General features: G+C 48.4%; 1 protein-coding gene across 1 annotated transcript; it reads right to left on the reverse strand.

The window, feature by feature from the left end:
- Positions 1-2: 2 nt before the first annotated feature.
- On the reverse strand, positions 3-16,650 carry LOC136842710 (uncharacterized). The gene is made up of 3 exons (XM_067110413.1): positions 16,304-16,650; positions 1,796-1,916; positions 3-434 (listed from the first exon to the last, which is right to left on the reverse strand). The coding sequence occupies exons 1-3, from the start codon at positions 16,507-16,509 to the stop codon at positions 210-212; spliced, it is 552 nt and encodes a 183-aa protein (XP_066966514.1). The 5' UTR covers positions 16,510-16,650; the 3' UTR covers positions 3-209.
- Between the last annotated feature and the right edge of the window lie 775 nt (positions 16,651-17,425).

Genomic DNA, 17,425 nt, shown 5'->3' on the forward strand with positions numbered 1-17,425 from the left:
GCTTTTTATCAGTTCTTATCAGTTTATTTATAACAACTGGGGAATTTCAGAAGGGACATAGTAACTCCTTGTGACCCCGTAATAAGCTTTAATTATGATAACATCAGTATTATCAATCATATAAAAGGTATGAACGCATCTTTATGCAATTATCCATGAAAAAGACAGCAATAAAGCTCGAGATATTTTCTTAGAGATGAAGACGTAGGTCATGGCTCCTCTGCTGCGATGGTATCATCTCCTGAAGAGCTGGTATCGCTTATGCCGCTTTCATCACTTTTAATTGCCTCGTTGGCACTTCTCTTTTTCTCAAGTACCTTCTTCATAGCTATATAACGACGGTGTGTCTCGTGGTAATCAGTTCCTGGATTGACGGAGCTGATCTCATATTCTTCCTGGAGTACCTCTTCAAACAACTTATCCATCACAGGAAACTGGAAGGGAAAAAAATAAAAAAGAAAACCGTTGTAAAGTATTAATGTTTAAGAGTAGCCTGTGTGTTGTAAGGTGTCATATCTATAACGTTACTTAAACAGATATAATCAGATATAAAGCTATAATTCTTTTATGATGCTGTTAACTATTGATATTATAGACTCTCTCTCTCTCTCTCTCTCTCTCTCTCTCTCTCTCTCTCTCTCTCTCTCTCTCTCTCTCTCTCTCTCTCTCTCTCTCAATCCCGAGTGAACCAAATGTTAGAGATCTCGTTGTACTGGTGTACGTTATTATGGGCCTAGTTATGCGAAGTAAATGGGATGACACATTATTTAGAGAAAGCTATTATCATGGAACTAATTCGTTCGTCATTTTCGTCCACAGAGAACGAATACTTGTCAGCTCTATGAATAGATGTTGTGCAGCTTGAGGTGAGAATTTCTCATGGAGTAATATTGTTAAAAAATGCTGGAGCATTTTTTTTTTAATGATAGCTGATGATATGGCATTAGTGAGCCACACTTGCTGTAAACAGTCTGTGTAATATTCGTGTGAAAATAAGCACATTTATTTCTTGGGCTTTTATCATACCTAGCAAATGAAACATCAGCATAATAACGTACATACTTAAAAGAAAATAAACCACAAATTATCTCCTGTGTCTTAAATTTTTCTTCACTACAAAACATAATAAGAATATTACTGGTTACCTAAGGCATATTTCCGTCTATGAAAACTCTTTTCTAAACTAAATGAGAACAAAGATCAGCAAACTAAGGTATGTTTTATGCTGGCTATTAGTACTAACAAATCAGAAGTTCCAGGATATTATAATTAGTGTTATTAAGTCAGTATGAAAAACAATACCAAAGGAGGACACCAAAAACAATAACGTACAGAACACTCTCATAATGAGACCTACATTGTTTTAAAAAAAAACCCTTGATGTCCTACGTAGCACTTACGCTTATATCATACGAGCACTCTTTTTTAATATTTTGCGAAAAAAAATCCTCAAAATGCCAAAACTGGTGACAAAACAAAAGCCATAAGTTTAACTTGAACTACTTTTAGTATTTTTTTTTTAATTGAAGTACCTGTTTATAAAAACTGAATGGTTGGTGAGCCTTAAATCATTGGTGATTTATTTGTTAATGTCTTTGCACTGTTTCCCACTTTTTCACAAAAGGACATTTTAGTGTGGGAAGGATGCTAGTTATTGGCATTTCCTTATGGACAGAGAAGAAGAAGAAGAAGAAGAAGAAGAAGAAGAAGAAGAAGAAGAAGAAACCACCAGGCTGTCGAATAGTTTACTGGAAGATAAGAAACAAGCCAGCATAGACTACATAAGGAAACTAACCATGTCGTAGAGATGACCGAAAGTTGTCTCTACCTCCTCGTCTGACATTCCATCCATTTCTGACGACGAAACCAAATCTTCCATTAATTTCACGACGCTCATTAGCTGCTCATGCATTTTCCTGTAATTGAATGAGACCTTTAGGTTCAGCTTTTTAACACAATAGGTTGCTTGCTTTTCTAGTCGACATGACGTTACTGTAAACTTATAAATATATATATATATATATATATATATATATATATATATATATATATATATATATATATATATATATATATATATATATATATATATATATATATACCGCGTGTTTCGAAATTAGAGGGCTCCTCCACAGAACAAATGGAAAGTTATGAAGTTTTCTGCTATAGCCTATCTCCAAGTACATTATTTTCAGTTTCTATTAAGCTATTTTTCATTGTACATTTCTTGTATTTTCAGACTGAATGATGGAGTTAGATACAGCCATGGCTGACGATGCAGAGGAAATCAGATGGATTGACCGAATCCGGGCTATAACCTTCAGAGAGGCCAGGGATGCTGGCGCATCCTTCATTTCATGTTGCTGGATAGCTAAATACATTAAAAGAGATGAATCTTTTGTTAAAAGCAACTGGAACAAAAATCCATATGACTGTCATCGTGAAAAGAGTGAGAATCTTGGAAGGCCTGAAGTCCTTTCTCAGGAGTCAAAAGACATCATAGCTGAGGCAGTGGGTAGACCAAGAAATTTTTTACGTAAATTGGAGCTTGAACTAGAAACAAAAAGGGGAAAGAAGAGAAGAAGTTATAGTGCTGTATATCTTGAGTTGAAAAAATCTGGTATCAAGCCATTTCATGTTATCAGCAAGCCCAACATCACTCAGCAACAGAGAGAAGACCGTGCATGGTTTTATGGTTCATTTCTTAAAGAAGCTGACTTTCTCCATGTTGCCGCATCAGACGAATTCCTCATTTACACAGTCAGGAAGCCAAATCATAAAAATGACATCATTTGGGCTGCAAAGTTGGATGATGTCAGCAATGACGAGTGCTATCGCCAAGTTGTGAAATTTCCTGAATGTTTGGGAGTTTTTCTCTGTTTCACAGCCAAAGAGTTAATGTGGATCATCAAAAAAAAAAACAGTCATAGAATGGCGAATACTTCAGAGAAACTGTGCTTACTGGTGGTGTATTTCCTTTCCTCTAAGATCCTGAAATTATGTTATCTGTTGAAGAAGTCACATCTTTGCATGATAAGGCACCATGTTTCAAGGCTCTTCAGACACAGGAGGTGCTTTGAAACAGTGGCATCAATTTCTTCTCGTCAAGTGAATTTCCAGGTAGCTCCCCCAACCTTAATGTGGGTGAAAACATTGGTAGTATCGTAAAGGATCGTGTTGAAGTGCGCACAGTGAACTATGATGGTATACCAAGCCTCAACGACCTGCGAAGAGAGATGACCGAAGTGCTCAGGGAAATGGAGTTTGAGTCTCAGCTTTTTTGCGATTTGCTGAAATCATACCCCTCAAGAATGTAGGCTGTGGTACAGGCAGATGGTGGCCACACAAAATATTAAATACTCAGAGAGAAACTTAAATAAATACCTGTTCTGAATTATTTTTGTTTTTGTCCATATCAATTTTAGCTTATGCTGTAGAGGGGGTGGGGGCAGCTCCAATTTCAAAACACCCTGTATATATATATATATATATATATATATATATATATATATATATATATATATATATATATAAATGGATGTATGTATGTTTCAGCATAACTTTGAAATGCATCGAGCAAATTCAACCAAACTTGGTATACATATGACTTACTATCTCAAAAAGAACACTGTTGGGGTAAGACATTGCTAGCACCAAAGGACACCTGAGGGGTTGGGGTTGGAAGGGCTTCTCTGAAATGGGGCTGGTTATGCCTGTAGACTTAGTAACTTTATAAGAGGTGCAAAAGAAACGAGCAGGTAAAAGGTCCATGGGGTTTATATAGCGGCCGACTGGTGTCGGGCCGCGGAAGACAATGGAAGCAAGGGTGACCCGAGGTCAATAACATTAATAAATAAATACAGCGAACGAGTACAATATACAGTGTAAGAATTGACAGAATTAAAGTTGAGTATAATCTTGACGCCTGCGAAAGAAGAAATACACGGTACACAGTTGATGAACAGATAAATAATTGTGTACACAGTTTAAACAATTGAATTTTACGTGACCTGGCCTGTCCAGCGCGACGAATCGTAGGTACAAAGAAAATGGGCCGTCATCAAAGAAAAATTGCTTAGCGGGGACTTTACAAACAACATGATTAGCAGAGACTGTACAACATGGCTTTACAAATACTCCCCCCTCAAAGATGTAGGTAACGTCTGATTAATCAGCGTATCTGCTGGGGCGTTGAAGGGTGCCCCGGCTGCATGAGGACAACGGAGGGACGTCCTGTGTGTGAGGGTGGCTGAATGTGGGTGTGGGCAGCCTTTTCTGGGGGTGGCCGCATTTCCGCTTCTTGCGAGGGCCCTATTGCGGTGGTGGCTGCGCCGGTGGAGGGTGCAGTGTGCTGGCGGTTGTGTCCTCCTCCAGGAGGGCGGGCTTGACCCGGTCAATTGACACCCAATCGTTCCTCCCGTGGAGTGCGAGCAGCAATGCCTTGCTGTTCCTCTCCAGCACGCGGAAGGGCCCCTTGTAGGGCCTGGTCAGTGGCAGGCAGACAGCGTCATCTCTGATGAAGACATGGGTAGTGGAGGCCAGCCTGTTTGGCGTGAAGGTGGCTGACTTGTCGGTACATGTTCTCTTGTAGGGGGCGAACTTGCCGACGATTTCGCGAAGCCTCTGGACCGATGGGTTGTGGCGATCCTCTGTCACTAGTTTGCCCGGGACCATGAGGGGCTCGCCGTAGGTTTTCTCGGCTGTGGAAGGGGCTCCGTCGGCCCTGGGGGTGGTTCTCAACCCGAGGAGGACCCACGGCAGCTGGTACTTCCAGTCCTCGGCGGTACAGCGGGCCATAAGGGACGCCTTCAGGGACCTGTGGAAACGCTTGACCAAGCCGTTGGCGGCTGGGTTGTAGGCCGTGGTGGTGTGATGAGCTGTCCCCAGCAGCTGGGCCAGGGCGGACCACAATTCGGACAGGTCGTAATGTGGTCAGGGACACCGAAGTGGCTGATCCAGCTGGAGAGTAGGGCCTCGGTGCAGGCGCTGGCGGTGGCTTCTTACATTGGCGTGGCTTCGGGCCACCTTGTTGAGCGGTCTACCACCGTCAGGAGATATCTGGACCAGCCTGACGGAGGAAGGGGCCCGACGACGTCGATGTGCACATGGCCGAAACGCCGCCCTGGCTGCGGGAACTCGCCTACCCCGGATTCGGTGTGCCGCTCCACCTTGCTGGTTTGGCAATGCAGGCACTGTCTCGCCCAGGTCCTCGTGTCCTTCTGCACTCGGTGCCAGACGAACTTCTCTGACAGCAGCTTGGCCGTCGTCCTGCTGGAGGGGTGTGACAGGCCGTGGATGATGTCGAATACCTGGCGGCGGTGGGAGGCTGGCACTAGGGGCTGGGGCTGACCGGTGCTGACATCGCAGAGGAGATTTGAGCCCCTGGGGGCAAGGGGCACGTCCCTCCACTTTAGGGACGTGATGGCGGTGCTGTAGGCTGGGGTCTCTGGGTCAGCGGCCTGCTCACTGGCAAGGTCTTCATAGTTGATTCCCAGCTGCACCGCATTCAGCTCGACTCTGGAGAGGGCGTCCACCACAGGGTTTTTCCTGCTGGGGAGGTACTTGATGGAGCAGGTGAACTCGGCAATGGCCGAGAGATGCCGTTGCTGCCTGGAGGACCACGAGTCCCCCTGCTTGGTGAAGGCGTGGACCAGCGGTTGGTGGTCCGTATAGATTATGAAGGGCGTGCCCTCCAGGAGGAACTTGAAGTGCCGGACTGCATGGTACATTGCGCATAGTTCCCTGTTGAAGGTGCTGTAGCGGGTCTCTGCGGGGTTGAACTTCTTGCACCAAGGCGACGTTGCTGGCATCCGTTGTCAGCTGGAGGGGGGCGCTGGGATCCTGGTGGGCCAAGGCGGTTGCCTCAGCGAGGGCGGCCTTAGTCAGGGAGAAGGCCTGCTGCTGGCTGGGTCCCCACAACAAGGATTTTGGTCGGCCTTTCAGGGTCTCCGTCAAAGGGGCCGTGTGTGCGATCCTGGGGATGAACCTCCTGTAGTAGTTCACCATCCCGAGAAATTCTTGGACGGCCTTGACGGAGGTGTGGACGGGGAACCTGGTGACGGCTGCAACTTTGGATGTGAGTGGTCGGACGCCATCTGGGAATACCTCATGGCCCAGGAAGTTGGCCTTCTGTACGCCGAAGGTGCATTTGTCAAAATGTATGACTAGGTCGTTCTCCTGGAGGCGCTGCAGGACTACCCGGATGTGTTTCTGGTGCTCCTTGTGGGACCTGGAAAATATAAGGATATCATCTACGTAGCAGAAGCAGAACTTTAGGTCCCCCAGGATGCTGTCCATGAGCCGCTGGAAAGTCGCCCTAGCATTCCTTAGGCTGAATGTAGAGAAGGTGAACACATAGGACCTGAAAGGCGTGATGATGGCAGTCTTTGGTATATCCTCTGGCACAACCGGTACCTGAAAATTGGATTTTAAGAGATCCAACTTAGTAAATATTTTGGCACCGTGGAAGGAGGCCATGAGGTCCTGCATGTTCGGCAGGGGATAATGGTCAGGTTCTGTTGCCAGGTTGAGTCGCCTGTAGTCACCGCAGGGTCTCCAGGAACCGTCCGGTTTCTGCACCATGTGGAGTCGGGAGGCCCACAGGCTGGAGGCCTTCTTGCAGATTCCCATCCGTTCCATTTTGGCAAACGCGTCCTTGGCCCCCTGAAGGCGCAGAGAGGGAAGCCTCTGGAACTTTGCATGTGCCGGGGGGTCCTTTGTTTTTATGTGGTGATATATGCCATGTTTGGCTGGGGCCCCGGACTTTTGGCGGAGCTCGGGCCTGAACACGTCAGGGAATTCCGTCAGCAGCTGCAAGTACTGGTGGAGGGCGGCAGAGCAGATGGTGGGTGCCTTGGGTACCGTTGCCAATGGAAGGGACTGGCAGGAGTCTGTATCTAGGAGGCGTTTCTGACCGATGTCAACTGCCAGCCCAAAGTACACCAGGAAATCTGCACCCAGGAAATCCGCGACGACAAAGTCCTGTAAGAGGTGTCAAAGAAACGAGCAGGTAAAAGTTACTGCTACTTTATTACAGATCCAGGCAGTTTATATAGCAGCTGACTGGCGCCGGACCGCGGAAGACAATGGTATTGACTGTGACCTGAGGTCGAAACAATTAACAATAATATGCAGTGAACGAGTACAATTTACAATACAAAACATACAGAATTTCAATATGGATACAGTCTTGATGCCTGGGAATGAAGAAACATACGATACATAATGTGTGACACTTGTACAAATACGTATAAAGTAAAAAATGGTTAAAAATGCGTGACCTGGCACGTTTTAGGCGTGACTAATTGAGTGTGAAGAAAATGGGAAGTCACCAAAGAAAACATGCTCAGCGGAGACTTAATTAATGGCGCCTCCGAAACACTTTGCTGGCGCCGATGTGGTGACTTTACAGTCCCAGGAGTACCTCCGGCCAATGATGGAGATCGACAGGGGCCTGGTTCCATAGGAGAGGATGGGGGACCCGTTGGCGGCCGTCAGGGAGGTAGCCAGGTCCGGTTCCCGTTTGCGGTCCTCTCTAGATGCCGGGAAGATTGATCTAACGGCCCCCTTGTCGACCAGCATCATCCTGCCGGAGACGGTGTCGCGGACATAGAAGCCTACTGGTTCTGGGCCCCTGGGTTCTTCTGCTGCCGTGGCGGCCTGTCCTGCTGGCCGCCGCCTCACCCGTTTTTTGAACAGCGAATGAACAGGGCGGCAGGCAGTTCCGGGTGTCTTTGCCGATCCGCCTGTGGTAGTGGCAAAGACCTGGGGAATTCCACCTGTTGGGAGGCGCTGGGCACCTCCTGCACCCTCCTCCTGCTGGATGGCACTGACTGGGAGTGTGGGCGCTGGTACCCGCTTTGTTGCCTTTATGGAATCCGTCAAGTGCTGTGCTGAGATTGTAAAGTCACCAATTCGGCGCCAGGATAGTGTTTCGGCGGCGCCATTAATTAAGTCTCCGCTGAGCTTGTTTTCTTTGGTGACTTCCCGTTTTCTTCAAGCTCAATTAGTCACGCCTAAAACGTGCCAGGTCACGCATTTTAATCATTTTTACTTTATGGTATTTATACGAATGTCACACATTGTGTATCACATGTTTCTTCATTCACAGGCATCAAGACTGTATCTATATTGTAACTCTGTATATTTCGTATTGTAATTTGTACTCGTTCACTGCATATTATTGTTTATTGTTTCGACCTCAGGTCACAGTCAATTCCATTGTCTCTCACGGCCTGGCGTCAGTCGGCCGCAATATAAGCCGCCTGGATCTGTAATAAATCAGCAGTAACCTTTACCTGCTCGTTTCTTTGACACCTTACAGTGGTGACCCCGGAGTATCCCCAGAGCCATTAGCGGACTCACACGGCGACTCAGTCTTGGCTCCAGGATTTCTCCAAAAACGCTCTTAGCGGCCTAAACACGGCGCTGTAACCAGCGTTTGAGTGTGCTGACTCGTCGGCGTACCCCACCAGCGTCACTAGCGGAACCACACGGCGCACGAAAGTGTGTACTGACGCCGATATCCCACTCCAGTAAGGGGTCAAAGGAGCGAGCATGGACGCGATATCCTCTCCTTCATGCAGTTAAACGCGGACCCCGCGGACTCCGAGGTTTACCTACCTCCCATCACAGCCGCGCCCGCCCCGCATCGAGGCCCTCCCGCAACTCCACACCAGCGCCCGAACACACGACGGCCGGGCAACACAATCGCGGGCCGCCCCCTCACCCTAAAGCTGCCGCCGTTTACGCAGGGGAACCCATCGAGGTGGCTGCGCAGGGTGGAGAGCCACTTCAGAATCGCGGACCTCACGGACGAAATCCTACAGGCCGACACAGTGCTCAACGCCCTTCCGGAGGACGTGTACAACAAACTCATCTCGCGGGTACCCGAAACACTCACCCTCACATACAGCACCACAAAAAAGTTCCTCCTCGAAGCTTGCTCCCTGCCCATCGCCGAGCGGGCCGCCCGTGCTATCGACCTTGCCAATAATCCACGCCACGACCTCAATCCAAGAGACGCTTGGGGCATGGTCGTAGATCTCCTGTCAACACCAGTCTTGGGTGGCACGAACAAGCGGCAGGAGATAAGCTTCGTACGGGAAATTTTCCTTCGCCAACTCCTCCCGGAAGTACGCAACCAGATCGCTCACCCCTACACCATGCCTGTCGAGGACCTCGTAGAGGCGGCACAACACCTCACAGACTCCGTCAAGGCTTCACAGCGGCTAAAACCGGCCACACAGCCGGTCAGCTCCGTCCAGCCAGAAGAGGACGTAGAGCAGCCCGTCAACGCCATCGCCAACAGACGTCCACCGAACCACAGTAGACGGTGGTCCCCGGGCTTCTGTCGCTATCACAAGTGGTTCGGAAAGGACGCCCGAAACTGCCTGCCGCCCTGCTCGTTCAACCGTTCAAAAAATGGGGGTGGCGGCGGCCAGCAGGACAGGCCGCCATGGCAGCCGAAGAACCCAGGGCCTCAAAAACAGTAGGTTTTTACGTCCGCGACACCGTCTCCGGCAGGATGATGCTGGTCGACACAGGAGCCTTTAAGTCGGTCTTCCCAGCATCCAGAGAGGACCGCAACCAGACACCAGACCCGGCCGCCTTCCTGACGGCCGCCAACGGAACCCCCATCCTCTCCTACGGCACCAGGCTCCTGTCGATCTCCATCCTTGGCCAGAGTTACTCCTGGGACTTCATCGTCGCGGACGTGGGAACCCCACTCCTGGGGGCCGATTTTCTGGCGCACTTCGGCCTGCTAGTCGGCGTGGGGCGCAAGCGCCTCCTCGATACCGACTCCTGCCGGTCTCTCCCGTTAACGGCGGGACCCAGACCCACCATCAGCGCCGTCGCCCCCACCAGTACGCACACCTTCTGTCGGAGTTCCCTGAGGTGTTTAAGCCCGAGCCGCCAAGTCCCCGGGGCCCCAGCCAAGCACGGCATATACCACCATATAGTGACTAAAGGGCCCCCGACACATGCGAAGTTCCGCAGGCTTCCCCCTCAGCGCCTTCAGGAGGCGAAAAAGCATTCGCGGAGATGGAACGGATGGGCATCTGCAGGAAAGCCTCCAGTCCATGGGCCTCCCCCTCCACATGGTGCAGAAACCGGACGGCTCCTGGAGACCCTGCGGCGACTACAGACGGCTCAACATTGCAACGGAGCCCGACCACTACCCTCTGCCCAATATGCAAGACCTCACGGCCTCCTTTCACGGGGCCAAAATATTCACTAAATTGGACCTTCTTAAATCTTATTTTCAGGTACCTGTTGCGCCAGAGGACATACCAAAGACAGCCATCATCACGCCCTTCGGGTCCTATGTGTTCGCCTTCTCCACCTTCGGGCTGAGGAACGCCGGGCCACCTTCCAGCGGCTTATGGACAGCATCCTGGGGACCTAAAATTCTGCGTCTGCTACGTCGACGATTTCTCATATTTTCCAGGTCTCACAGCGAACACCAGAGGCACATCAAAGCAGTCCTCCAGCGCCTCCAAGAAAACGGCCTCGTCGTCCGTTTTGACAAGTGTACCTTCGGCGTCCAGAAAGCAGAGTTCCTGGGTCACGAGGTATCTCCGACAGGCGTCCGCCCTCTTACATCGAAAGTGGCAGCCGTAGCCAAGTTCCCGACACCCACCTCCATCAAGGCCGTCCAGGAGTTCCTTGGGATGGTAAACTTCTACAGGCGCTTCATCCCCGGGATCGCGCACACCACGGCCCCCCTGACGGAAGTCCTAAAAGGTCAACCGAAGTCCCTGTCTTGGGGACCCAGCCAGCAGCAGGCCTTTTCCTGACGAAGCCGCCCTCACCAAGGCAACCGCCTTGGCACACCAGGATCCCAAGGCTCCTCCAGCTGACGACAGACGCCAGTAACGTTGCCTGCGGTGCTGTTCTGGAGCAAATCATCAACGGCGCCCCCCAGCCCATCGCCTTCTTCAGCAAGAAGTTCAATCCCGCAGAGTCCCGATACAGCACCTTCGACAGGGAACTCTGCGCGATGTACCGCGCAGTTCGGCACTTCAAGTTCCTCCTGGAGGGGACGCCCTTCACAATCTTCACAGACCACCAGCCACTGGTTCACGCTTTCACGAAGCAAGGGGACGCATGGTCTTCCAGACAGCAGCGCCACCTCTCAGCCATAGCCGAATTTACCTGTTCCGTCAGGTACCTCCCGGCAAGAAAAATCCCGTAGCAGACGCCCTCTCCAGAGTCGAGTTGAACGCAGTGCAGCTTGGTGTAGATTACCAGGACCTTGCCAGAGAACAGGCCGCTGACCCAGAAACCCCAGCATACCGCACCGCCATCACATCCCTCGAGTGGCGGGACGTGACCCTCGCCCCGAGGCCCCAGCCTGCTCTGTGACATCAGCACAGGCCAGCCCCGCCCTTGGTTCCAGCCTCACGCCGCCGCCAGGTATTCGACATCATCCACGGCCTCTCACACCCTCCGGCAGGACCACGCCAAACTGCTTTCAAAAAAGTTCGTCTGGCACGGGTGCAAAAGGACGCCACAGCCTGGGCAAAACAGTGCCTGCAGTGCCAGACCAGTAAAGTGGGTCGTCACACGCAGTCGGGGTAGGCGAGTTCCCACAGCCAGGACGCCGCTTCGCCACATCCACATCGACGTCGTCGGGCCCCTTCCCCATCAGGCGGATCCAGATACCTCCTCACGGTGGTAGACCGTTCGACGAGGTGGCCCGGCCACGCCCATGCAAGAAGCCACCGCCAGCGCGTGCGCCGAGGCCCTGCTCTCCAGTTGGGTTAGCCGCCAGCGTCCCGGACCACATCACAACCGACAGGGCCCGCTTTCCTCTCGAGCTGTGGTCTGCCCTGGCTCAACTGCTGGGAACCACGCACCACACCACCACAGCGTACAACCCAGCGGCCAACGGCCTGGTTGAACGGTTCCACAGGTCCCAAAGTCATCCCTCATGGCCCGCTGCACCGCCGAGGACTGGAAACATCAGCTGCCGTGGGTCCTCCTCGGGTTGAGGACCGCCCCAGAGCCGACGGCACCCCATCCGCAGCTGAACAAACCTGGGGGAACCCCTCGTGGTGCCGGGAGAGCTCGTGACGGGTGATCGCCACTCCCCATCTCTGCAGAGGCTCCACGACGTGGCCGGCAAGTTCGCCCCTTGCAGGCGCTCATACATCGACAGAGCAACCACCTTCGTGCCGCCACAGCTGTCATCCGCCACCCACGTCTTCGTCAGAGTCGACGCCGTCCGTCCACCGCTAACTAAGCCCTACAGGGGACCCTTCCGCGTGCTGGAGCGGAACAGCAAGGCGTTCCGGCTGGCACTTCCAGGCAAGAACGACTGGGTTTCCATAGACCGGCTAAAGCCCGCCTTCCTGTCGGAGAGTCCCGGCAGCGACGCAGCACCCTTCCGCCCAAACGCACTCCAGCACGCCCTCACCACCGCAGGCGCCGCCGCCCAGGAAGGGACCGCCCAAACAGCAGCCTCACAGGCGGGGGCCCCTCAGTTATCCTCAAGGAGCCGCGGCACCCTTCAGCGTCCCCACCAGGTACAGGGGGATTAATCAGACGCGTCCCTCGTCTTGGGAGTATTTGTAAAGTCACCACCCGGCGCCAGGATAGTGTTTCGTGGCGCCATTAATTAAGTCTCCGCTGAGCTTGTTTTCTTTGGTGACTTCCCGTTTTCTTCAAGCTCAATTAGTCACGCCTAAAACGTGCCAGGTCACGCATTTTAATCATTTTTACTTTATGGTATTTATACGAATGTCACACATTGTGTATCACATGTTTCTTCATTCACAGGCATCAAGACTGTATCTATATTGTAACTCTGTATATTTCGTATTGTAATTTGTACTCGTTCACTGCATATTATTGTTTATTGTTTCGACCTCAGGTCACAGTCAATTCCATTGTCTCTCACGGCCCGGCGTCAGTCGGCCGCAATATAAGCCGCCTGGATCTGTAATAAATCAGCAGTAACCTTTACCTGCTCGTTTCTTTGACACCTTACAAGATGATCAAGTTTTCAAGGGGCATCGTGTAGGGCTCTGGGATTTGTGTGCGGACTTCTGGGAGAGCTGACGGAGGAGGATCTCCCGCGACAGGCTTATCTCGCGCTTCTTTTTACTGCTGTTGGTGTCTGGGATGGTGAGGAGGTTTCGGATCATGCCCCATGACTCCATGACGCTCTGATCCTGCCACGGGTTGATGGCGAGGTCGAGGGCGCGGGCGGCCCGCTCGGCAACCGGCAGGGAGCATGTCTGGAGGAGGGTTTTCTTCAGGAGGTGGTAGGTAAGGGGGCATGCTTCAGACACCCACGGGACGAGCTTACTGTAGATCTCCTCCAGCAGGGCATTGAGTACTATATCGGCCTGCAGCACCTCGTCGTTAAGATCCACAATCCTGAACTGACTCTCAACCCTGTAGAGCCACGCCGATGGATTCCCCTGCGTAAATGGCAGCAGCTTTATGGACAGGGCAGCCCTGGATTGGCCCGCTGGGCTGGGGAGAGTGCAGGGAGCGGGCAGGGGTGTGGAGGAGCATGAGAGCCTCAGCGCGGGGACGGGTGCGGGTGATATGGGAGGGAGGTAGACCTCCAAATCTGCGAGGTCAGCGGTTAATTGAACAAGGGAGGTGATGTCCGCGTCCATACTCGCCTATGCCCTCTTATATGGAGTAGAGTACTCGCGTCAAAACACACTTAGGAGCATGCTGTGTGAGTCCGCTAATGATGCTGGTGATTTTGCCGACGAGAGTCAGCACGCCCAGACGCTGGTTCAGCACCATGATTAGTCCGCTAAGGGCGAGAGTAAGCTCCTGAAGCCAAGACTGAGTCGCCGTATGGGTCAGCTAATGGCTTCGGGAACCACTCCAAGGTCACCACTATAAGAGGTGCAAAAGAAACGAGCAGGTAAAAGTTACTGCTGATTTATTCAAGGTCCATGTGGCTTATATAGCGGCTGACTGGCGTCAGGCCGCGGAAGACAATGGAAGCAAGGGTGACCTGAGGTCAATAACAATTAATAAATAAATACAGCGAACGAGTACAATATACGATGTAACAATAGACAGAATTAAAGTTGAGTATAATCTTGACGCCTGCGAAAGAAGAAATACACGGTACACAGTTGATGAACAGATAAATAATTGCATACACAGTTTAAACAATTGAATTTTATGTGACCTGGCCCGTCCAGCGTGACGAATCGTAGGTACAAAGAAAATGGGCCGTCATCAAAGAAAACTTGCTTAGTGGGGACTTTACAAACAATATGATCAGCAAAGACTGTAGAACATGGCTTTACAACTTTATGAATTTACCATACCTAATTTTGGTATTCATATGACTTACTATCTGGAAAAGAATACCGTGAGGGTAAGACATCAATGACACCAATGAGGGATGGGTGTTGAGAAGGGGGTAATAGAGAGAGAGAGAGAGAGAGAGAGAGAGAGAGAGAGAGAGAGAGAGAGAGAGAGAGAGAGAGAGATTATAGGGGTGTTAGGGAGAAGAGAGAGGGAAAGAGACAGGAAGGGTTAGAGAGAGAGAGGGAGAGAGAGAGAGAGAGAAGGAGAGTAGAGTGGGTGTTAGGGAGAAGAAAGAGACAGGGAGGGTTGGAGAGAGTGAGAGGGAGAGAGAGAGAGTTTATCGGTATCATTCAGACTTATCCTGGCCAGTGCCGGGTTGGTCAGCTAGTATACACACACACACACACACACACACACACACACACACACACACACACACATATATATATATATATATATATATATATATATATATATATATATATATATATATATATATAAAGTAGTTTCTTCTAACAGGTCTATATTTCTAGCGTTGAATGGAGAATGAGCTACTGTGTAGAAAACTTCCATAACATTAGTCGCTTCCTATAGCTACACAGAAAGCTTATATGTAGTTTATTGAACTCCCATGTATACAGCAACATTCACTTTTATCTTGCGCACACTCTTCTTGGATATTAAGGTCTTACAATAGCTCTAACACTTATCTATCCAGCACTTTGTGCATCTTCCTTTTCTCTGTTATATACCAGAATTCTGAATCTTTCGCTCTTTTCCCTAACCTATCGTCTCCCATTTTCACCACATGCTCCACATCTCAAAACACTCAGTTCCATTTTATTTCTGTATTACGTAATTCTTTTACCACTTATTGTTTGTACATATTTCTAACCATTTTACTCATGCATTCCTTTACTCCACACATATAGCATAAAGCAATTCACCCCAACCACTTCCACCATTTCCCTGAGTTTGCATTCGATACATATATATATATATATATATATATATATATATATATATATATATATATATATATATATATATATATATAAATATACACACACACACACACACACACACATATATATATATATATATATATATATATATATATATATATATATATGTGTGTGTGTGTGTGTGTGTGTGTGTGTGTGTGTGTGTGTGTGTGTGTGTGTATGTGTGTGTGTGTGTTATTTCCGTAGAGGAGAGTTACTTCTGCAATCCCTTCATAATTACCGACTTTGGTTTTCGCAAAAACTCTTCTTCTCCTATTTTGATTATTCTACATACATCTGCTGCCTTTCTTGATTCACCTACTCTATGACTCATAATTTTTTTCATATGTCATTCATTACAATTATTCCCATGCTACATATACAAAGCAATAGCATTCATTCTGCTCGTCCTCGCTTTCCTTTACCAAGGTAACGCCAAACGCCTTTTCAATAGTAGGAAACACATTCCCCATAATATGCACTTCATCGCTACAGAATGTCTTCATAGGCCCCACTTTCTGCATGTATTTCTGTGAAGAACATATTCTTTGCTCCATATAGAATTTGCTCATCCTTGCTCTTGCATTTTTTAAAATCAACTACCTTTTTCACGCACTTTGGCCTTGACTATCTTATCCATTCTCTTGGGTGCCGCATCATAATCATTTTTTCCCTCTGTAACTGCCCCTCAAATGATCTTCTTCACGAAACCGTAAATTCATCTCCTCACTTTTTAATGCCCAATAGTATAATTTTTGCATAATCCTCATGCACTTATTATTATTATTATTATTATTATTATTATTATTATTATTATTATTATTATTATTATTATTATTATTATTCCTCTTTCATTCCATCTTCACTTAGTGTGCGATTCTCCATGCTTATCAAATTCACTTGTCTTACTTTTATAATTATATATATATATATATATATATATATATATATATATATATATATATATATATATATATATATATATATATATATATATACAAACTCACCGTTCATTTTCTTCTAAGGTCTTCTCGATTACATCAACTGCCTGGGGTTCTTGAGACAGTACACTTTCGACGTAGTGGATTCGAAAGTAATTGTACGGGAGAGGAATGAGAGAGATAACGTTCCGGAGAATCGCCTGGAGGAGTCCTGACCAAAACAGAGAGAAGATCAGCGAAGCCACGACGATGACAACACGGATGTTAGCCATTGTGGAGTTACCGGTTTGGAGCCGTTGTATAGGTCAACCGCCCTACTGTATAAAAGATTTAATTTCAAAACTTTTGTCGTTGTCTCAGTTTGAAGTTTTCTTTCAAGATGAAAAGAAATTCGCGTCGTGACTGAAAAGTCTGATTCAGAGAGGTTAATTGTTAGCTGTACGTACAACCAGATATCACAAAAGACTAAAGCAAGACGGTACCGGTACACGGGAGCAGGTGTAGTACTATAGCGACACAACACCTGTAGAAATGGTTTAATACATACAACATAAATAACAGCCTGATGCAGAACACCTGTTCTAACACTGGGATGGTCTGGACATTTAATAAGATTTCATTTCAAGGAAGATAACCCAAATTACTTTCACAAGGACTACATAGAATGGTTCTCTATGGTTCCTTGCTCGCACGATTCATCTGTTTATCGCGAAACGGTGAATTTTAAATGCAAACACATCACAGCCTATAGGTAGTATCAGCAACATTCTCTCCTACGAAACGCAGAGACCCAAGTTCGACTCCTGAAAGAGTATGGGTAGATGGACATACTCCGCTAAAAAAAAAAAAATAAAAAAACCTGTGCTTTCGTGGTTACCTGGTGTTTCGTCCAAATTGTCACCACGAAATGCTCAGTAGAAAAATATTTACACCAATATCTTTATTTATCTGCTTAACACAAAATGGCAGGGGTTATTTGTTCTACCATTATTGGCAACTGAGTTATTTAATCAGCATCAGTCTGACTAATACTTGACACTTTTACTTGTGCTAAAGAAAACCTTTAAATACGATAGGTCTGCATCTGAATAAGGATCCTGTTGCAAGTGTTTGAATTGCTTAGCGTTGTCGGATGTTTGAGGTGTCCGAACGCTTTGGTTTTACCTGGCTGTTTATTATATAAGGGAA

Source organism: Macrobrachium rosenbergii, chromosome 10, assembly GCF_040412425.1.
Source record: "Macrobrachium rosenbergii isolate ZJJX-2024 chromosome 10, ASM4041242v1, whole genome shotgun sequence".
NCBI classification, from domain to species: domain Eukaryota; kingdom Metazoa; phylum Arthropoda; class Malacostraca; order Decapoda; family Palaemonidae; genus Macrobrachium; species Macrobrachium rosenbergii.